Source organism: Blastomyces dermatitidis, assembly GCF_000003525.1.
Source record: "Blastomyces dermatitidis ER-3 genomic scaffold supercont1.8, whole genome shotgun sequence".
Taxonomy (NCBI): Eukaryota; Fungi; Ascomycota; class Eurotiomycetes; order Onygenales; family Ajellomycetaceae; genus Blastomyces; species Blastomyces dermatitidis.
In genome coordinates this window covers 1,435,260-1,458,262 of record NW_025544781.1, presented here as the reverse complement: position 1 = coordinate 1,458,262, position 23,003 = coordinate 1,435,260, and the positions used below count along the sequence as shown (strand labels likewise).

Here is a 23,003-nt window from a genome sequence, read left to right as displayed (position 1 = left end):
GTGCTTCTTGCCAGTGCCCCTCCGGACAGTGCAATTGCGTAAGTGATACCTTGCCCTGGGCGTTCTCTTGATATGCGGATGTTGTTATCTGACGGTCATGACGGCCATCAAACCTCCAGAAATAAACATGGCGCTGTAATTCCCAACTAGACATATCCCTTGTCCTTTGTCCGATTCCGCCTTCCCTGATTGATCGTAGGAGCAGAGCGTTGTTCCCCCCCTAATAACGTGGGAAGTAATAATTCCTGTTACCGGGCCGTTGTGAACGGTATATGTCAATTCCCATTGCCTTCCGCCTAGTAGGGGTTGATCGATATTGGTAGACAGCATGGGGGCGTGATTAGGAGTGTCTTTTAGGTTTCAACATTGGCAGGTGGTATTCTAGCATAAATATTTTCTGGTAGTTTCATAACAGCAGGATGCGCATTTGAAATTTTCTTTTTATAATTCTGTGTATGTTAAAATCTTTCCCGCCTTCAAAGTTTGTGGTGCTGAAGCCCTTGCCTTGGTTTCCCTGTCTCGGCTCTTTTAGTATTGAAGGGACCCTCAAGTCACTATCCGCTCATTAAGGCCGAAAATCGAATGACGTCTCATTAATTATCCCTTGCTCTCGGCCAGTCCCTGGCCATATTTTGTACACATAATGAAGCGGTCTTTCGCTGATAGATGTTTTGGGTTGAGTAGCCGCTGCAAGTTCATGGACCATAGATCATTTGATCTGGCAAGCAGCTTGAAGCATCCTTCATGGCGTCTCAAATACTTTCAATATAGGTTGTTGACGGAGCATTCTTTATTTGTTTCAAGGGGTGCTCTAACGGGAAACCCTCTGAGTACCACTATACAGTGCTACATCGGGAGAGCATATCCCACAATGAGCCAATCTGTGTTTCGAAGTCGAATAGGTTCTAACGAGCCACCGGAGGTCTGCTAAATTCCGCATGTAGATCATGTTGAGTTTGTGTGTTTCATCCGGAAACGAAATAATTAAATCGGGGGTTGGGGGAGGGGGGGGGGGCGACTTTTTGGCCTCCTATAGAACCTCTGATGACCCCTTTCTAGAAAATGGAAGGTCTGGTTGAATATGAAGTTAGCGAAATGGTTCGGAACGTCTCAGCTGTACGTGCTACACAAGACATAGATAAGTTGCTTATCCAGTAACTGTAGAACGGTACGCTTGTCCCACCTTAGGCATCGACCTAAATGTGATAGGGGGAGAGAGACTGGCTGTCCATTAAACTTAAATGGAAGAAGTCGCGGGGAATATGCAATGCGGAGCTGGAAGAGGAGGAGATTAATCATAATGGAGGTGGGATTCGAGGATCCAATAAGTCTCAGAGCCGCGTCGTCGCCGAATCTCCAACGTGCCTAGGCGGATTAAGAGTGGAACACGGTAGCGCAATTGAAGCTCTGCAAGGGGAAAAAATTTAGAAAAATCAACGACAGCAGGCAGCAAGCTCCATTCTTTAGCACTGAATCGCGGGTTCTGATCTATGAGTGAGGCAGGCCGGCGGAAGGCGGCTGCCGAAGGCGTCAGATAATACGAAAGAACAGCCGAAAGATCCATTGAAGCGAGAGGAAACCGAGGGGAGATAGGCGAATAGCAAGGATTCAAGCGGTACGGATACGGATCCGCAAAGCCATCGACCATACGACTTTGATGTTTTCATCTTCTAATCTTGGTAAAGGTTTTGGAGCAACACAGCTGTTGCATTTTTCAATAATAATTGTGTTTCGATCCCATCCTTCTCACCATTCTCCAATCCACGTGACCGTTGGCGTGGCTTTGGCTTTGCTGTTGGGGCAACACCAGCACCAGCATGGGCTCATATCAGTGTTAGCATTTTATTTTCTCCTTCATTGATTCCGTTCCTCAAAGGACTCATCCGCTAGAAGAAGATCGGTGGCTTGTAGTGCTAAAAATATAAAAACAAGTCTAGCCATTCAGCCTCGGAACTGTAGATTCCTCAGTTCTCGATATGGATGAACAAGGGAAGCGGTGAGCTCTGGAGTCATGTTCATTGGTGACAAGATGAAGGCCCGTGGAAACACGAGGTTTCTGCACTAGAATATTTGACAACGGAGGTCCGCTGCCAAATCTTCGCACATTTCAAACCCCAAGTTCGTGATAGTGGATTCCTCAACAGCAGAGCCTCGCCGTGTAAGATATGAGCTCTCTGACCGAAGGCTTGAGAAGGATTGACTCTCTCCGATAGTGCTGGAACTAAACGAACCCCATACGTTCTAAAAATCGAAGAGTTGGAGTCTGGAGCGATCTCATGGATATTTAAACAGGGTGGAATCAGCCTTCAATTTAAAGCAACCGCCTTCAAAATATCAATTTCCCAGATTCGCATACCTATATCCCTCGAGATAAATCGGGTCTTCATCCAGCATGAGTGCTGCATATCTTCGGACGCAAATTCTTGGTGAGTTCATCGCACCCTTTGGAAGCCACCTCGTGCGTCACCGATTGCTTTACAGACTACTAACTCTTGAATTATGAAGCAAATGCCAAATTCCTCTATGGCCCAGAGAAGAAGTTTGAGATCATAACCGGGCTCGTGTTCCTCGGCATGTACGGAAACATTCAAGCAAGCAATGCAATTCTTGTAACGACAGACGCGGACGCTGGAACCTTCCGAACGCACCTTGTTGGTACTCCCAAGGAGCATATCGATGACGCGATGATGGAGCTGCATAATGAGGTCACGAAGAAGATTTATGAGAAGTTGTCTGTGGGTTTGGACGAAAATGCCGCGATAGAGGCTGGAGAGACAGTTATTGAAGGGACGCTGGATTGGTGAGAGGCCTGCAGGATGACATGGGGATAGTTGGTTTGATGGGATTTCAACCCAAGCATGATCCGTAAAAACGGCTTTAGCTTTCAATAAAATGATTAACACAAGCTGATTTCGAAGTCCCTTATGTCAACTGTTCTTGACATTCGCATGCAAACCCAACATTGTTGGCCAAGTAAAATGCAAAGATTTGGGCCTTTTCATGATAATCTACTCCCTGATCCGTTGATATTTTCAGTCAATTTCCCACCAAGTCATTGTGGGGAGGGGAGGCTTCAAAACAATCCCTCAAGGCTAGGGCGGTGGTTCGCGGCCCCATTAACTGCCAATGGCCGGGAAACCACGGCAAGCGAGAGAAGTGGACTCAAGTGTGCCACGTATTTACACAGCTTGATGTTTTAAGCGGATAAAGAACAGGGGGGCAGGAAGTTCCTTGGTCGAAAAAGATATGAAATCATCATCCATCACAGATTTAGTAATGCTTGAATTGCCCATACAAGCATCAGAAATATCGAGAATTCCCAACGGGAGTACTCAAAAGAAAATACGCCTCGTCAACAGGCAAAACGGCTCGAATAATATGGCCAATAGCGGCGACTTGAGGAGCTCCCAGGGCGGACGCCTTTTTGGACTTGTGCATGCCAAAGCTTCTTCTCGATTCCGCAGCTGCAGGCTGCCACGACACAGGTGGAGCTCTCTAGAGGGTCTGTAATAAGTCGTGTGCAGAGAGAGTGTGTTTCAAGTTTTTGACGGGAGCTTGCTGGAACGAAGGAAGGTGTATACAGAAAACTTGACCTCGCTAAGTGCGCCACCCACTTGACCTCGTTACATAATCATGACCCCGACCTCGCATAATACAGTAATAATCAGTTGGTAATTGACTTTCAATCTTTCAATCCACTCATTCATTCAGCTCATCAATCAATCAAAGCATGTATAATCAATTAAATGAACAGATAAATTCATATAGAATATAAGAAGATGTTTTACAGAATTTTAAAATGTATCAAGATAAAAATATTTAATAATTAATTTTAAATTAATTTTAAATTGATTTTGAATTGATTCTGAATTGATTCTGAATTGATTATAGTAATAAAAATAGATTCAATTTATATATTTAAGTAATTAATAATTGATTGAAAATCAGTTGATAATCAATTCAGTGTAAATTATATAAATACTTACTTTATTATTAAATTCAAGAATAATTTCAGTATTAAATTGATTTTAAATTGATTTTAAATTGATTGTAGAATTGATACATAACGAGGTCAAGTGGCGCACTTAGCGAGGTCAAGTTTTCTGCTTTCTGGAAGGAAGGAACAGGAAGCAGAAAACTTGACCTCGCTAAGTGCGCCACTTGACCTCGTTATGTAAGCTGACCTCGCAAATGTGGCCCGTGCCACTACCTGACCTCGCTCAATACATCTTTTCTTGTAATTTGAAACCACTTAATTATTTATCATCAATTCTACAATCAATTCAAAATCAATTGTTAATTACTTAAATATACAGATTGAATTTATTTTATTACTATAATTAATTAACAATTAATTCAGAATCAATTCAAAATCAATTCAAAATCAATTTGTGATTCAAAGGTTGCTTAAGCCAGCGTACGATTACAGGCGTACACCGGCTTCTTATATATTGTAATATCATATGCTAATTTAATTAGCGGCCGCTATGGCCCCTTTACACTCATATGTGTATGCTAGTAGCTCGGAAGTGGCTGTATATGCTAGTAGTTCAGAAGTGGTCATGTTATTATTCAATGATTATATATTCTTTCAAATCACATTCTCTCTCATCAGATTCAGTCACACTCACATAATCATATTATACACTCTAGCTTCATGCAGATTAGCTCATTACTAGTGTTTTATAATTATATAATCTATCTCTGATTCAGCTAGTGTTCTGTATATACTCTTACAAAGAAACTTTTACTATATTATATCACTTATTCACTAACTTTTCTTATTTTTTAATTATCTTCTTCATTTCATTATCATTGAATATTATAATTATTCAAGATTTCTATCTCTTCTTCTATTTAACTCTTTCTATCTGTTTATCTATTACATTGTACATGTTTCTAACAATGATCTCTCATTCTCATAATAAGTATTATCATAGTGCTCATATCAGGCAGTTTGTTAGCAGTAAGTGTAATATGTTGTGAAACATGATCAGAACTTGTTTATCTTCTAATAATTATCAGAATGATATATTATTATAAATAATAACACATCTTCTTCATCTTCTTATACATTTCTGATTATTTTCTTCTCAGTGAGTTTCTGATTGTGTTTTCTGACATGATTTTACATGAACACAGATGCTGATATATTTGTTTTTATTTATATAGAATCTTCATGCATTGACAGATTCACATCTATCAATAATAGTGAACTCAGTATTAAATCATTGATTGAGAACTTGAAGAATGTGATAATGAAGAAATTATCTGTGTTATATATAATCAGATCTTCTGTGTCTCTCTTTATTCTCTCTATTTCTTTCTCTACTGCTTCTCTTTAATTTTCTATATCTATTTCTGTGTCTGATTTCTCTTCTGCTATCTCTGTTTCTGTAACTCTTACTTCTACTACTTCTGGTTTTACTGTCTCTGCTTTCATTATCAGCTCTTCTCATTTTAAGAAGATATTGTATAGACTTAATAAATTATCTCTCTCAGTATATATACTCTTACTCTTCTTACTGACTCTTAGAATAATTTATTGTATAAAGACAGTGTATAATATAACTATCTGAAGCTTGATTATAAACACTGATTATTACATTTGTTTTAAATATTTATAATAAGAGAATTATTCATTTATATCAGAGAATTGTCTCTCTTTTCAACAGTGTTGAAATTATAAGTCTTTTTCTTTTTCATCTTTTCTTTCTGATACTGACTTTTCTATTCTTAGAAGAAATTGTTATAAGTTTTACTGTGTATAAAGTCATAACATTTACAGATATCAAGGAACTTTTCACAACTATTAAATTTAATATTATAAGTATATCTGCTCTGACTAATATCTTCAAAATAATTGACTTATATCAGTCTATTCTCTGATGATTGTCATTCAACTTCATAATATAGATGAAGAATATCTGTATTTTCAGAAATGAAAACATGAATGTTGTACTCTTTTACACTCACAGATGTGAGACTTGTACATCTTGTCTGAGATATTGTCATAAGAATGAGCTGTTTGTATACTGTGTTCTGCTTTCTGTATTTCTCTATATCTCTCTCTCTCTTTCTGAGAAGTCTTGTATGTATTGTAATTATGTATACAATTCTAAGATCAGTGAGTGTTTATTCAGTAATTATTACTTCTGTTTTTATAGTTTTGTATACTAATAATAGTTCTTAGTTACTTTAGCATCAGAGGTCATTTTAATTGAAGATGATAATACTGCTGAGACTACTCTCTTCTGTTCTTAAGCTTCTTCTGTTACTTCTTCTCTCTCTTCTACAGAGAAGATTGTATACACACTGAGTTATAAGTGTTCAGCTCTGAATGACTTCTGTTATTATTATTATTATTATTATTATTATTATTATTATTATTCTTCAATTATAAATGTATGCAGTCAGAGACTATGACATCTACCTGAGAATCTTTAGTTCTCAGAGTTTTTCCTATATCTATAGAGTCAACTATTATACATTTATCAATTTCAAATATGTAAAATCAAAAAATTCCAGTCTAGAATATAAAAACTGTTTACAAATTGCAGTATTTCAACACCTTCTGATAGTTTGAAATCATTTGAAAATATTATGACAAAAGAAAAGAGAATATAGTCTTAAACTACGGGCGCTAGCCACTCGCAGAATGCATCTTAAGCTAATTACATTTAACTCTCTATAATTAACTGATCATCACGTCTGTCCTCTCAGGCCAGCCACTAATTTCCAGAGACATTAGTTAGTGACTGTCACTGCTCACTTGATAATATACACATCAAGCTTTCAGTTGCTGATCTCAGCCTTATTAAATGCTCATAGATCTATCAATCAGCTGTCATGGCCTCACTTGTAAGAATAAGTGCTCGCAGGCGATTATTCGGGTGTTTGCAGCTTGGCGTGATATGTACTGTTAACTACTAGAAGTGTTCATGGTAGAAAGATAAATGTAGGGGTCAAATGTATAATAGCATTCAAGCTGAGTTACAAATAGTATTCGCGAACTCCAGTCTATATAGTTGTGTGTAGCCAAGGGCCGCTAGCCCTATTGATTACATGAGAGATAGGAATAGGGGTAAAGGATCCGCGAGGAGCGGGATTTCTTACATATCCTCCTCTCTCTAAGACTTCATCCGCGAAGCCTTTCACTGAGTGACTTCATAGTCAGCTCAGCACTGCAGTGATACTCACTAAAAACCCTTCACATCTGTAAAAAACCTCAGTGAGGAAAAATCCCTTGTTACCACAAAGGGAAAAGAGTCTGTCACTCAGTTCCTTATTCTGCAAGGTTCTTTGTGGCCTACAGATCCTTCTCTGACTACCATGCAGATTCATCTCGCACCTTCCATACAGGAGGGTTCCGGTTGACTCTCAACCATTTCCACGAGGTTCTTGTGTGACCATCACACAGATCCATCTCGCAGGTGAATCACTCTCTGTGAGATCACCCCCATCAAAGAGAAACATTCATGAGTTGATCTTTCATTCATCTTCGCAAACAATGTCTGGCCGCCGCCGAGCTTCTCGTGGGCGTCCCCGCGACTCCTCCGGTCGCTTTTTGCCGGCTGGTGGAGCAGGGGCGCCGCCGCCCACGACCGCACCTCCACCCCCCCCAGCCCTGCCACCGCACCCGATCTTCGGGCCAGCGGCCCATCCCATCCCTCCCCCAGGCCAGCCCCTGGCTCCAAGCAGCGCAGTCCTTCCCTTTGCTGTAAGTCTTCTCATAAGTAATTCCTTACAGACCCTAGCTGACAGTTCTTACAAAGCTCTCAGTGTTGCCAGTGCCTCCTGCAGTCTCACAGGCCTACAACCACCCCCCCCCCTGCCCGCACAATCTCTGACCAGGCATATGTGAATATGCCTAGGTTCCCTATCAATGGTCCTCGCGCCGCGGCGCATTTCCACAATCCCATTGTCAATGAGAGATAGATCCTCAGATACCTGCAAAATCCAGGTAGTCAAGACAATGCAAATGTCATGAATTCATGACAGAAGTTGATCTGAACAGATGAGCTCTCTCTCTGTATTCTCATTGTTTTCAGGCTGAATACTTCAGCACAACTGAGAGAGCAGACACAGCTTCATGAGAAGTATCTGATCATATGTGTAGATGACCAGTCTTCAAGACTCTGCTGCAACTGCATGTGCTCTGATATTCAGCTTCTCTGAAGTCTGTGCATTTCTGACAGTCTTCATGTCAAATGCAACAATTATCTGTACTGCAGACATGATGCTCTCTGCTTCTTTAAAGAGAGAAATTAATAGTTGTGAGGAGATTGAGTGTCATAGATATTAATAATATAAGTGTGAGTTTTCTTTATTTTTTCTTTATTAATCTCTAAATTGTATTTGCAGCTCTGTTTATTTTCTTATTTTTTAGCTTTAATAAGAACATGTTTTCTTCTTTTCTTATGTATACTGCAGACTGTTCATCCCAGTAGAAACTCATTATCTTATAGACTAGAATTCACAAATGACAGTGTTAATGTCTTTATCACAATCAGATTCTTAGTGAAGACTGCATTATTCTGACTTATCAGAATTCATAGTATAAAAGTCATGTCTCAGCTTCTGTAGATATCTTATCTGCTCAGATGATTCTCAAGTGAACTCATTCATTTTATCAGAATACTCTTGTCACTGAATCTTGAATCAGAGCTTACAATCTCACTTCTCTGAGTCAATAATCTCTTTGATCTGATATTCTCTTTCACTCTCTAGTGCTTTACAGACAGAGTGATGAGTCACAGAGTTCTCTTCTGAGAATTCCTTATATTCATGAAGTAAAGAGACATGAAAAACATTATATATCTGTAACTCAGATAACAGTTTCAATCTATAGAACTGTAAACTAACTTTCTTCACAATCTTGCAAGACTCTGTCTGCAAGAGATTCAGCTTCTTGCTAGATCTTTATATAGTGATGTTTTCTAGACTCAGTCAGACTCTATCATCTTTCTTAAAACTCTTTATAATATACTTGAAGTCATAGTATCTCTTCTGATACTCTTGAGTCTTTCTCAAGAATTCACAGACTTTCTTTCAAATCTTCTGAATTCTCTCAGCTCATTCACAGACATCACCACACTCTATAGTGTACTCTCGCGGGTTCATCAAGATCATTCACAGATGAGTCTCAGTGAGCATCTCAAAGAGGGTTTTATCTGTGCTGACATGTTTTAAGTTGTTATATATGAACTCTGTAAGTGATAATCAATGCATTCAGTCATTCTGATTGTAATTGACAAAGCATCACAGATACTGTTTCAATATACTCATCAGACATTCTATCTGATTATCTGTCTGTTAATGAAAAGCTGTGCTTAGATCTTATAAGATCTTCAGTATAATTATCAGATCAGATCAGAACTCTTCTGTGAAAATTGATTCTCTATCTGAGATAATATTCACAGACAATTCATGCAACTGAATCATATTGCAGACAAAGATATGAGTCAAATTCTTTAACTTCAAGTCCTTGTGAGTGAATATAAAGTATGTTATCTTAATAAAGTAATTCACTATCATCAGCACACTGTCAAAGCAGGCATCATATATATTCTTACTTTCAGAGAGACTTATAAGAGCATTCATTTCTAGCTGTTCTCAAGGTTTCTGTGAGATGAATAGAGAAGTAAGTTCTTCATATAACCTGAACTGTACTATTCATAAACTCTGATAAATAGTATAAGAATTCACTATCTTCTTCACAAGTTCTCATATCTTCAGTCAGAAGTATTTTCTTGCAAGCAGCTCATGAGTTCTAGTGTCTATAAAATGACTCACTAGAGAAGAGTCATGATACCTTTTAATGAGTTCTACATGTAGAAACTTATTTACAGGCATATAAATCTGACTCTCTCTTCATAAGAGATTATTTAAGTCTCTTTAACTCTTTATTTCTGCAGGGTTGATCCCTGCTGTGAGCAGTTTTCAAATATACTGAGTATATTCATTCTTCAGTTGCAGTTCAGACAATCTGAATAGAAGATCTTGTGAAGACTTATACTCTGTTTCTCCTTACACCAGGTCTTCCACAGTACTTCTCAAAGCCTGCAAACTCTTCAGATTATAGATACTCTCTTCAAGAATCCTTGCAGAGATTCTCAGAGTGTTGACTCTCAGTGTTGTAGAGAGTAGTTGTACAGACTTCTTCTCTCTCTTTTCTCTCTTCTCTCACAGAGAATTGAGAGACTCTTCAATTAATCTCTTCACAACACTCAGTCTGAGCATTTCACAAAGCTTTTCTGTCTTCTCTAGTCTCTCTGTATCTGTCATCCTGATCTTCTTAACATAGTCTGGCCTGTGAGAGAGTCTGTCTGCTGAGTTCTTAGTTCTCTTGATATGTTCTATTTTGAATCAGAACTCACTCAGTCTCTGAGCTCAGCAAATCTGTCACTGTGAGAGTTTCTTGATTGAAATAAACTATCATAAGCTGTCATGATCAGTTCTAACAGTAATCACTGTCATGAGACTCTTGAAGTAGTGATATCAGTGATAGAAGAATTTCACTATTATAAGAAGCTTCTGATCATGAATGCTATAGTTAATCTTTACAGATTGCATCTTCTGTGAGAAAAAGGTCACTGAAACTCAGTTCTCATTTAACTGTAGTTGTAAGACTATTTCTGAAATCACAAAGAAGGAGATATCTGTCTTCAATCTGATTAAGAGCAAGAGATTAAAGTGAAACAGTATCACTGTATTCATGAATACCTGTTTCAACCTTGCAAAGGCTCTGCAAGCTTCTGAGATAAGAAAGTTCTCACAGTTCTCTCTTCTCAACAATCTTTTCATTCTTCATTCACAGAATGATTTCTTCTTGTTTTCATTCTTCAGCATGTCTGTAAGAGTCAAGAAGATTCTTATAAATGCAAAGATAAATCATCTATAGAAATTCACAAAGCTCAGAAAGATCTGAATCTCATGAATACTAGTTAACTCTGATCATGATAGAATAGTCTCAATTTGCAAAGATTTCATCTGAATATCATCTGCAGTGATTACATATTCTAGGAAATTAATTCAATAAGCACTGAAGTTGCACTTCATAAGCTTAATATACAGTTCTGTCTTATCTAAGACCTTCAACACACTTCACACATGCTCAGTGTGTTCTTTCTTCTTCATGAAGTACATTATCACATCATTCAGATATATTATCATGAAGACATTTAGATATGCACAAAGTGTTTTATTAATAAAAGACTGAAATGCTGTGAGAATATTAGTCAGATCAAAAGATATCACTAGATATTCAAATAATTCCAGTGCAGTTCTAAAGACAGTCTTTCATTCATTCTCAGATCATATTCACAGCTGTGTATATGCATTGATCATATTCAGTTGTATGAATATAACAGCTCTTATAAGACAGTTGATCACATTCTCAATCAGAGACAGAGAATAGTGACTCTTTATTATCTTGAAGTTCAGATTGCAGTAGTCTACACACAATCTGAGATCTTCATTCTTCTTCTTCACAAACATCACAGAGACTCCCGCAGAGGCCTGTGAAGATCAGATGAAGTCATTCTTCAGATTCTTCTTTACATAGGTCTGCAAGACCTCTGTCTCATAATGAAAGAGCTTATAGATTGATTCTCAGAAGAGTTTCTACTCTTCTATCAAATCTATTATCAGATTCTTCTTATAATAAGAAGAAAGCTCAGCTGCCTTAGCTGAGCTGAACATCTCTGCAAGATCTCAGTATTTCTCTGATATCTGAAGCTCAGTTTCCATAACTGTAAGGTTCTCAGACACTTGTAAAGTCATTATATAGATGAGCTTATCTTCTCTAATCAACTCTGCAGCATCAACTGCTTCTATCTCTGTGAGTGAGTCTGTTAACACTGATCAGAAGTATAAACCTGACTTGCAGACAGCTATGTGTGAATTATGTCTTTGAAGTCATGCAAGTTTCAAATACATGTTATCTGTGATATCTGTGATAATCACAGTTTTCATAAATCTTCTTCAGATTTCAGAGAGATCTTGCAATTTGAAGATGACTCTTATAAGTCTCTCAGCTCTCAGATCTGAGTTCTCACACTCTGCTTATTGCAAGAGCAGGTTCTCAGTCTTCATCTTTCAGCTCATTCACTCTGTGAGCTTTAGAGACATTACAGTGACCTGAGATCCTGAGTTCATCAATACTTTTCATGCTTGTGAGGCAGCAGCACCGCGGTGCAGTCTCTTCTCATAAGCAAGCATTTTCATTAAGAGAGCAACAGATTCAGGTGTCAGCTTCAAGATTCTTAAGAAGGCTGTTGCTGACTCTGTCTGCGACTCCTCAAATTCCTATTTTGATTTATTCAGACAGTTTGCACAAAGATGTTCTGATTTAGAATAGATAAAGCAGAGTCTCTTTTTCTTAGTCTCTCTGTTATACACTCTGTTCACAGAAGCTTGTGAAGCTCTTTCTCTCTGCTCAGTAGTCAGATGTGAATCTCTCTATATCTTATTATCTTTTTCTGACAAATCTGTTCTCTGTTGTTCTGACTCTTACAGAGCTGATTGATGATTCACTCTCTGCAGGTCTGTGACTCTCACAGTGATCTGTAAGTGATGAATGAGAGTCATCAGTTTCTTCAGAATCAAGGACTTAGAGTCTTGCTCAATGAGCTTGTTCTGCATGTCTTTATTCAGTCTCTTTGCAAATATCATCATTCAGGTCTTGTTTCAGAGCCCTGTTTCTACAGATCTCAATTCACATCACAATTTCATGAAGTGCTGTGAGTAGTTTTTATCAGATTTCTCACCTCTTTTTCTAATATTAGTGATTGCAGCTCAGGTGTTCTCTGTTCAGCTCATAAAGTTCTTCAACTTATTCTCTAGATAGGTCTTGAGAACAGATCATCAGAATCTCTCATGATCATTCTCTAGATAATTCAGTCAGTTCTTGGCTTCAGTGTAATAGAGATCTATCATCACATAGATGACAGCTTCTTCATCTTTCATGTCACACAGTCAGGCTTGTAAGTCAATTTCAAATACAAACTCACAAAAGCTTTTATAGATTGTGATTCAATAGATAATCTTAAGTGGTCACAGCTTGAGAAAGTTTCTTTTCAGTTTGTAGATGTCTCTGAAGATCATGTCTAAAGACTCAGTTTGAGAGTGTTTGCAGACAGTAAGCATTTCTTGTAGAAAAATAGCTTGATTCTGTGAGAGATGCTCAAGAATGTTCTTCACTGAGATTGGTTTGTTTGTGAGTTCAGAGAATTCCTCTGTCACAGATGCAGAGAATGATGTTCTGTGAGTGATTGATAAGTTCTCTGGGACTTCTTTCACAGAGATTATTCATGATTCAGGTGGCTGCTTCTGAGTGTCTGCAGTAGGGTTCGCAGGGGTTGAAGCATGTGAGTTTCTAGTTCTTCCAGTCATAATGAGTGATTGCTGACTGACTGAGCTTGAAATGTAAGAATAAGTGCTTGCAGGTGATTATTCAGGTGTTTGCAGCTTGGCATGATATGTACTGTTAACTACTAGAAGTGTTCATGATAGAAAGATAAATATAAAGATCAAATGTATAATAGTATTCAAGCTGAGTTATGAATAGTATTCGCGAACTCCAGTCTATATAGTTGTGTGTAGTCAAGGGCTGCTAGCCCTATTGATTACATGAGAGATAGGAATAGGGGTAAAGAATTCGCGAGGAGCGGGATTTCTTACATCACTCTGTATTAGAAACTAATTATAGACTTGATGACTGCAGTTCTCTCTATCAGTATTAGAGACTGGCAGTGAGCTTGCAGACTCTAGTCTATCAGAGTACTCTGTCTAGAGTCTAGATGCATGTCTAGACCTGCTAGTCAGATAATTTTTAAAATCATTCTCTGTATTTGAGAGAGAGCTAGGCTCTGATGTCAGCTCTAGTTAGAGACTTGCTTAAGTAGTGTATAATCACTACATTAGGCTTGACTCTATATTGTTAGAACCTTGACAGATGTACAGTAGAATAGTGAGATATTAACATCTCATATCAGCTCTGATGAGTGTTCACAGAATCTCACTTAACTAGTGACTTGACTTGTAGTAGAGAGTTCTACTCCATATCAAGTCTTACTAATTAGACTCAGCCTCTATTACATGAGGGCTTTCATGGGTAAGAAGTGGCAGGTGCCAGCGGTGGGATTTGAACTCACACATCTCTAATGTGTGCAGTCTTGATTATCAGTCTTATCAACTGAGCCACGCTGGTGAATGGCTTCTGTTATTTGTCTGATTCTGTGTCTCTCTCTTCTGTTTCTTCTGCCTCTGCTCTCTCTGCTCTGACTTCTGATCTTACAGATTTCACACTCTTCTTCAATTTCTCTATGCATACGCGTACACATTTCTATATTGACATTTCAGTCAATCTTGTGATAAATGACATTAATGTTGTATGCAGAGTGATAGAGAAATCAGAGATGTATATAATATTGTTATAAAAGTGACTTACAGCTCTCAAATCTCTTGTGAATCTTGAGTTTTGAGATTTCTTTTGTTTTTGATGTTTTTCAGATGATGTGGCATTGAAAATAGATTAATATGTGATGTATAAAAATAAATAAGATGTGTATGATAATATTTGTCTTTTATAACTGACTCTTACAGTTGATAATCATGTAAGAATAAGTGCTCGCAGGCAATTATTCGGGTGTTTGCAGCTTGACATGATATGTACTGTTAACTACTAGAAGTATTCACAGTAGAAAGATAAAATGTAGAAATCAAATGTATAATAGTATTCAAGCTGAGTTGTGAATAGTATTCATGAACTCCAGTCTATATAGTTATATGTAGCCAAGAGCTGCTAGCTCTATTAATTACATGAGAGATAGAAATAGAGATAAAGAATTCATAAGAAGTGAGATTTCTTACATATTCTTCTCTCTCTAAGACTTCATCTGTGAAGTCTTTCACTGAGTGACTTCATAGAATCAGCTCAGTATTGCAGTAATACTCACTAAAAACTCTTTATATCTATAAAAAATCTCAGTGAGGAAAAATTCCTTGTCACTGTGAAGAAAAAAGAGTCTATCACTTAGTTTCTTATTCTAAAAGATTCTTTATAATCTACAGATTCTTCTCTAACTATTACACAGATTTATCTTATATCTTTCATATAGAAGAGTTTCAGTTGACTCTTAATCATTTTCATAAGATTCTTATATAATCATTACACAGATTCATCTCATAGATAAATCACTCTCTATGAGATTATTCTCATTAAAGAGAAATATTTATGAGTTAATCTTTCACTTATTCTCATGAATTATTGTTCTTTAACACTGTAGAATTGTGAGGAATTTTTTATTCTTTTATTAACTCTGTAGAATTGTAGAATCAAGATATCTACAGTCTGTAATTACTCTTTATAGTTATATAGAAAGATTCAGATCTATAATTTATAATCACTCTTATTTACTAGAGTGATCTGACTGTTTTATAAAATCACTCACAGTGTAAGCAAATCTCTCTAGAGTAGTATAAATATCTTAGATCTATTCATGAAATCTCATCTTCTTTTCTCTTTTTTTATAACAGCTCTTATCTTTATAAACTGTGAGTATCTTCATTCATTTATAAAGTGTTTTCACTCAGATGACAGAGAGAGAGTGTTTCTGACAATATTTATATATTGATTCAAGAACTTCTCAAGAATAAAAATTTTTTAATTTTAATATCTTTATAAACAATGTCTGACTGTTACTGAGCTTCTTGTAAGTGTTTTCATAACTTCTCTGATTACTTTTTATCAGCTGATGAAGCAGAGATGCTACTGCTCATAACTATGTCTCTGTTCTCTTCAGCTCTGTTATCATATCTGATCTTCAGGTCAGCAGCTCATCTCATCTCTCTCTTAGATTAGTCTCTAACTTCAAGCAGTGCAGTCTCTCTCTTTACTATAAGTCTTCTTATAAGTAATTTCTTACAGACTCTAGCTAATAGTTCTTATAAAGCTCTCAGTGTTATCAGTGTCTTCTGTGACTCTGTGAGTCTATAATCACTTCTCTTCTGTCTGCACAATCTCTGATCAGATATATATGAATATGTCTAGATTCTCTATCAATGATTCTTGCGCTGCAGTGCATTTCTGCAATCTTATTATCAATAAGAGATGAGTTCTCAGATACCTGTAAAATTCAGATAATTAAGACAATGTGAATGTCATGAATTTATAATAAGAGTTAATCTGAACAGATGAGTCTTCTCTCTATATCTCAATTATTTTCAGGCTGAATACTTCAGCATAACTGAGAGAGTGAATACAGCTTTATAAGAAATATCTGATCACATGTGCAGATAGTCAGCTCTTAAGATTCTGCTATAATTATACACATTCTGATGTTCAGCTTCTCTGAAGTCTGTGCATTTCTAACAGTCTTTATATCAAATGCAATAATTATCTGTACTGCAGATATAATACTCTCTGCTTCTTTAAAGAGAGAAATTAATAGTTATGAGAGATTTGAGTGTTACAGATATTAATAATATGAGTATAAGTTTTCTTTATTTTTTCTTTATTAATCTCTAAATTGTATTCACAGTTCTGTTTATTTTCTTGTTTTTTAATTTTAATAAGAATATGATTTCTTCTTTTCTTATATATACTGCAGACTGTTCATCTCAGTAGAAACTCATTATCTTATAGACTAGAATTTATAAATGACAGTATTAATATCTTTATTATAATCAGGTTCTTAGCAAAGACTGCATCATTCTGACTTATCAGAATTTATAGTATAAAAGTCATGTCTCAGCTTCTGCAGATGTCTTATCTATCTGAATAATTCTTAAGTGAATTTATTCATCTTATCAGAATATTCTTATCACTGAATCTTGAATCAGAGCTTGTAATCTCACTTCTCTGAGTTAATAATCTCTTTGATCTGATATTCTCTTTCACTCTCTAGTACTTCACAGATAGAGTGATGAGTTATAGAGTTCTCTTCTAAGAATTTCTTATATTTACAGAGCAAAGAGATATGAAAAACATTATATATCTATAACTCAGATAATAGTTTCAATCTATAGAACTATAAGCTAACTTTCTTCATAATCTTGTAAGACTCTATCTATAAGAAATTCAGCTTCTTACTAGATCTCTGTATGATGATGTTTTCTAGACTTAGTCAGACTCTATCATCTTTCTTAAAACTCTTTATAATATACTTAAAGTTATAGTATCTCTTCTGATACTCTTAAGTCTTTCTCAAGAATTCATAAGCTTTCTTCTGAATCTCTTGAATTCTCTCAGCCTGTTCACAGGCATCACTATACTCTATAGTATACTCTCACAGATTTATCAAGATCATCTGCAGATGAGTCTCAGTGAGCATCTTAAAGAGAATTTTACCTGTGTTGACATGCTTTAAGTTATTGTATATAAACTCTGTAAGTGATAATTAATACACTTAGTTATTCTGATTGTAATTAATAAAGCACTGCAGATACTATTTCAATATACTTATCAGGTATTCTGTCTGATCATCTGTCTGTTAATGAAAAGTCATACTTAGATCTCATAAGATCTTCAGTATAGTTATTAGATTAGATTAGAACTCTTCTATAAAGATTAATTCTCTATCTGAGATAATATTCATAGATAATTCATGCAACTGAACTATATTACAGATAAAGATATAAGTCAAATTCTTTAACTTCAAGTTCTTATAAGTGAGTATAAAGTGTGTCATCTTGATGAAGTAATTCACTATTATTAGTACACTGTCAAAGTAGGTATTATATATGTTCTTACTTTCAGAGAGACTTATAAGAGCATTTATTTCTAGCTATTTTCAAGATTTCTGCAGAATGAGTAGAGAAGTAAGTTCTTTATATAGTCTGAACTGTATTATCTGTGAACTCTGATAAACAGTACAAGAATTCACTATCTTCTTCACAAGTTCTTACATCTTCAGTCAGAAGTATTTTCTTATAAGTAACTCATAAGTTCTAGTATCTGTAAAATAACCTGCTAGAGAAGAGTTATAATATCTTTTAATAAGTTCTATATATAGAAACTTATTTACAGGTATATAAATCTGATTCTCTCTTTACAAGAGACTATTTAAGTCTCTTCAATTCTTTATTTCTGCAGAGTTAATTTCTGTTATGAGCAGTTTCTGAATATACTGAGTATATTCATTCTTCAGTTACAGTTTAAACAATCTGAATAGAAGATCTTACAAAGACTTATACTCTGTTTTCTCTTATATTAGGTCTTTTATAGCACTTCTCAAAGTCTACAAACTCTTCAGATTATAGATACTCTCTTCAAGAATTCTCACAGAGATTCTCAGAGTATTAACTCTCAGTGTTATAGAGAGTAGTTATACAGACTTCTTCTCTCTCTCTCTTCTCTTCTCTCACAGAGAATTAAGAGACTCTTCAGTCAATCTCTTCATAATACTTAGTTTAAGCATTCTGTGAAACTTTTCTATCTTCTCTAGTCTCTCTGTATCTGTTACTCTAATCTTCTTAATATAGTCTGATCTGTGAGAGAGTTCATCTACTGAATTCTTAGTTCTCTTGATATGTTCTATCTTGAATTAGAACTTACTCAGTCTCTGAGCTCAGTGAATCTGTTATTGTAAGAGTTTCTTAATTGAAGTAAACTATTACAAGCTGTTATGATCAGTTCTAACAGTAATCACTGTTACAAGACTCTCAAAGTAGTGATATCAGTGACAGAAGAATTTCACTATTATGAGAAACTTCTGATCATGAATATTATAATTGATTTCTGTGAGTTACATCTTCTGTAAGAAAAAGATCACTGAAACTCAGTTCTTATTTAACTATAGTTATGAGACTATTTCTGAAATTATAAAGAAGAAGATATCTGTCTTCAATCTGATTAAGAGTAAGAGATTAAAGTGAAACAGTATCACTGTGTCTATAAATATCTGTTTCAATCTTACAAAGACTCTGTAAGCTTCTGAGATAAGAAAGTTCTCACAGTTCTCTCTTCTTAACAATCTTTTCATTCTCTATTTGTAGAATGACTTCTTCTTATTTTCATTCTTCAGTATGTCTGTAAGAGTCAAGAAGATTCTTATAAATACAAAGATAAACTGTCTATAGAAATTTACAAAGCTCAGAAAGATCTGAATCTTATAAATACTAGTTAACTCTGATCATAATAGAATAGTCTTAACTTATAAAGATTTCATCTGAATATTATCTATGATAATTACATATTCTAGAAAATTAATTCAGCAGATACTGAAGTTGCACTTTATAAGCTTAATATACAGTTCTGTCTTATTTAAGGCCTTCAACATACTTTATACATACTCAGTGTGTTCTTCCTTCTTTATAAAGTACATCATCACATTATTCAGATATATTATCATGAAGATATTCAGATATACATGAAGTGTTTTATTGATAAAAGACTGAAATACTGTGAGAATATTAGTCAGATTAAAAGACATCACTAGATATTCAAACAATCTCAGTACAGTTCTAAAGACAGTCTTTCATTCATTCTCAGACTGTATTCACAGCTGTGTATATACATTAATTATATTCAGTTGTGTGAATATGACAGCTTCTGTGAGACAGTTGATTACATTCTCAATCAGAGACAGAGAATAGCAGCTTTTTATTATCTTAAAGTTCAGGTCACAGTAGTCTATACATAATCTGAGATCTTTATTCTTCTTCTTTACAAATATCACAGAGGCTCTCATGAAGATCTGTGAAGATTGAATAAAGTCATTCTTCAGATTCTTCTTCATATAGGTTTGTAAGACCTCTGTCTCATAATAAGAGAGCTTATAGATTGATTCTCAGAAGAGTTTCTACTCTTCTATCAAATCTATTACTAGATTCTTCTTATAATGAGAAGAAAGCTCAACTGCTTTAGCTGAACTGAATATCTCTGTAAGATCTCAGTATTTCTCTGATATCTGAAGCTTAGTTTTCATGACTGCAAGATTCTCAGACACTTATAAAGTTATTATATAGATGAGCTTGTCTTCTCTAATCAACTCTGCAGTATTAACTATTTCTATCTCTGTGAGTGAGTCTGTTAACACTGATCAGAAGTATAAACCTGACTTACAGACAGCTATGTGTGAATTATGTCTTTAAAGTTATACAAGTTTTAAATACATATTATTTGTGATGTCTGTAATAATTACAGTTTCTGTAAATCTTTTTCAGATTTCAGAGAGATCTTGCAATTCAAAGATAACTTTTGTGAGTTTCTCAGCTCTCAGATCTGAGTTCTCACACTCTACTTATTATAAGAGCAGATTCTCAGTCTTCATCTTTCAGCTTATTCACTCTGTGAGCTTTAGAGATATTATAGTGATCTGAGATTCTGAGTTTATTAATACTTCTTATACTTATAGAGTAGTAGTACTGCAGTGCAGTCTCTCTCTGTAAATAAGTATTTTTATCAGAGAAGTAACAGATTCAGATATCAGCTTCAAGATTCTTAAAAAAACTGTTACTGACTCTGTCTGTGACTTCTCAAATTTTTATTTTAATTTATCTAAACAGTTTGTGCAGAGATGTTCTGATTTAGAATAGATAAAGCAGAGTCTCTTTTTCTTAGTCTCTCTGTTATATACTCTGTTTATAAGAGCTTATGAAGCTCTCTCTCTCTGCTCAGTAGTCAGATATGAATCTCTCTATATCTTATCATCTTTTCTCAGTAAATCTGTTCTCTGTTGTTCTGACTCTTGCAGAGCTGGTTGATAATTTACTCTCTATAAGTCTGTGACTCTCACAGTGATCTGTAAGTGATGAATGAGAGTCATCAGTTTCTTCAGAATCAAGAACTTAGAGTCTTACTCAATAAGCTTGTTCTGCATATCTTTATTCAGTCTCTTTATAAATATCATCATTCAGATCTTGTTTCAGAGCTCTGTTTTCACAGAATTTAATTTATATCACAATTCTATAAAGCACTGTGAGTAGTCTTCATCAGATTTCTTACCTCTTTTTCTAATATTAATGATTGTAACTCAGATATTCTCTGTCTGACTTGCAGAGTCTCTTAACTTATTTTCTAAATAGATCTTGAGAACAGATTATCAGAATCTCTTATAATTATTCTCTAGATAATTTAGTCAGTTCTTGACTTCAATATAATAGAGATCTGTCATTATATAGATAACAGCTTCTTCATCTTTCATGTCACACAGTCAGGCTTGTAAGTTAATTTCAAATACAAACTCACAAAAGCTTTTATAGATTGTGATTTAATAAGTGATCTTAAGTAATCATAGCTTAAGAAAGTTTCTTTTCAGTTCATGAGTGTCTCTGAAGATCATGTCTAGAAACTCAGTTCAAGAGTGTTTACAGACAGTAAGCATTTCTTGTAGAAAAATAGCTTGATTTTATAAGAGATGCTCAAGAATGTTCTTCACTGAGATTGATTTATTCATGAATTCAGAGAGTTTCTCTGTCTGAGATGCAGAGAATGATGTTCTGTAAGTGATTGATGAGTTCTCTAAGACTTCTTTTACAGAGATTATTCATGATTCAGATGACTGCTTCTGAGTGTCTGCAGTAGAGTTCACAGAGATGAAAGTATGTGAGTTTCTAGTTCTTTCAGTTATAACAGACAGTTGCTGACTGACTGAGCTTGAAATATAAGAATAAGTACTCACAGACAATTATTCAGATATTTACAGCTTAATGTGATATATACTGTTAACTACTAGAAGTATTCACAGTAGAAAGATAAAATGTAGAGATTAAATGTATAATAGCATTCAAGCTGAGTTATAAATAGTATTCGCGAACTCCAGTCTATATAGTTGTGTGTAGCCAAGGGCCGCTAGCCCTATTGATTACATGAGAGATAGAAATAGGGGTAAAGAATCCGCAAGAAGCGGGATTTCTTACAAATCAATTCATTATCTCTTTTCTTTTCTTACACTTTTTCTTTGTCTGCTAGTCACTACTCTTATATGACCTCTATATAATACAGTGTTCAGTGACTAGATTCAGCAGCTTTCATCTTTGTGATTCTATCTCATGTATTATACTGTCTCTCTTCACTCACTCAGATCACTACAGTGAATAGCTTATTAAAACTAATCTCACTCAATCTCTAAGTGTCTTCAGAGATTGAGATGACTTGATTTCACATGTCTGTGAATGTTTCAGATAGTTCATCCTCTGTAATCTCTGTAATTAAACTGATGTAAACAGTTAAATTCAACTCTGAATTTCTTTTTCTTCTGTAATCTGATTCATGTGTAAGTCTGCTGCTCTGAGACTGCTCTTTATCATGTTGCATCTGCTGTCTGCAGCATGTTATTATATGACTGACTACAGTCTCATTACTTATTGAAGTGTGATGTTTGTCTGATTTCTTCATTTCTTCTCATTCTTTTCTTATAATTATGAAAAGGTCAGAATAAGTAAGATTATCTGATTTGTAAGCATCTATGATTTCTCTTACTTTATAAGACTTTTCTATTATAAGTCTCTTCTTTTTCAACACTGACAATAGTGCTGTAGATGACTATAATCTGCTCAGGTCTTACATCTTTACTTTTATAAGTTATGAATTATTGATTAAGTTGTGTAAGATCTGTCTCTCTGATTCTTTCAATGTGTACATTCTCAGAGAATGTGATTTGAGTATTTTATATAACTTAAATCATCTAGATTGAAACTTCTCAGAACTCTCATTATATATGAGAACTTATATTCTTATCTTGAGACTCAATTTCTTAACAAGTGAGTCTCATATTCTTTTTGATTGAATTGCTCAGTTTAAGAGTAACTCATTAGCTTTTGCACATGTGTGGCTGATCTCTTTCAATCTTGATTTCATGTTCATGACTGTTGCATCTGCAACTGCTGTTTCCTTTCTCATCTTTTTCAAAGCATTCTCTGAGATGCGCGGATGCAATTCATACAACAGATAGAATGATGAATGCTTGAAGACTGCATACTGTTGAATCTGTGTGATCAATAGTGTCTGCCCGAGATATTCATCTCATAGTCTTGTAGACTTGCTCACTAGATATTTT

The 23,003-nt window shown here is 35.3% G+C and overlaps 3 protein-coding genes across 3 annotated transcripts; 2 read left to right on the top strand and 1 right to left on the bottom strand.

Moving 5' to 3' along the window:
• Positions 1–1,062: 1,062 nt before the first annotated feature.
• Positions 1,063–1,428, top strand: BDCG_07238 (uncharacterized protein; the record flags this gene model as incomplete). The annotated part of the gene is made up of 2 exons (XM_045423034.1): positions 1,063–1,116; positions 1,210–1,428. The coding sequence occupies 2 exons, from the start codon at positions 1,063–1,065 to the stop codon at positions 1,426–1,428; spliced, it is 273 nt and encodes a 90-aa protein (XP_045278518.1).
• Positions 1,429–1,686: 258 nt separating this feature from the next.
• On the top strand, positions 1,687–3,147 carry BDCG_07237 (uncharacterized protein). The gene is made up of 2 exons (XM_045423033.1): positions 1,687–2,426; positions 2,506–3,147. The coding sequence occupies exons 1-2, from the start codon at positions 2,393–2,395 to the stop codon at positions 2,802–2,804; spliced, it is 333 nt and encodes a 110-aa protein (XP_045278517.1). The 5' UTR covers positions 1,687–2,392; the 3' UTR covers positions 2,805–3,147.
• A 4,344-nt stretch (positions 3,148–7,491) lies between these two features.
• Positions 7,492–7,734, bottom strand: BDCG_17486 (uncharacterized protein; the record flags this gene model as incomplete). The annotated part of the gene is made up of 1 exon (XM_045426603.1): positions 7,492–7,734. The coding sequence occupies one exon, from the start codon at positions 7,732–7,734 to the stop codon at positions 7,492–7,494; it is 243 nt and encodes an 80-aa protein (XP_045282054.1).
• Between the last annotated feature and the right edge of the window lie 15,269 nt (positions 7,735–23,003).

What these genes read in the sequence shown, in the direction of transcription:
- BDCG_07237 (XM_045423033.1), top strand. Translation starts at nt 2,393, where the DNA reads ATGAGTGCTGCATATCTTCGGACGCAAATTCTTG. An exon ending in TCTTCGGACGCAAATTCTTG is followed by an intron (nt 2,427 to 2,505) that starts GTGAGTTCATCG and finishes TGAATTATGAAG; the next exon opens with CAAATGCCAAATTCCTCTAT.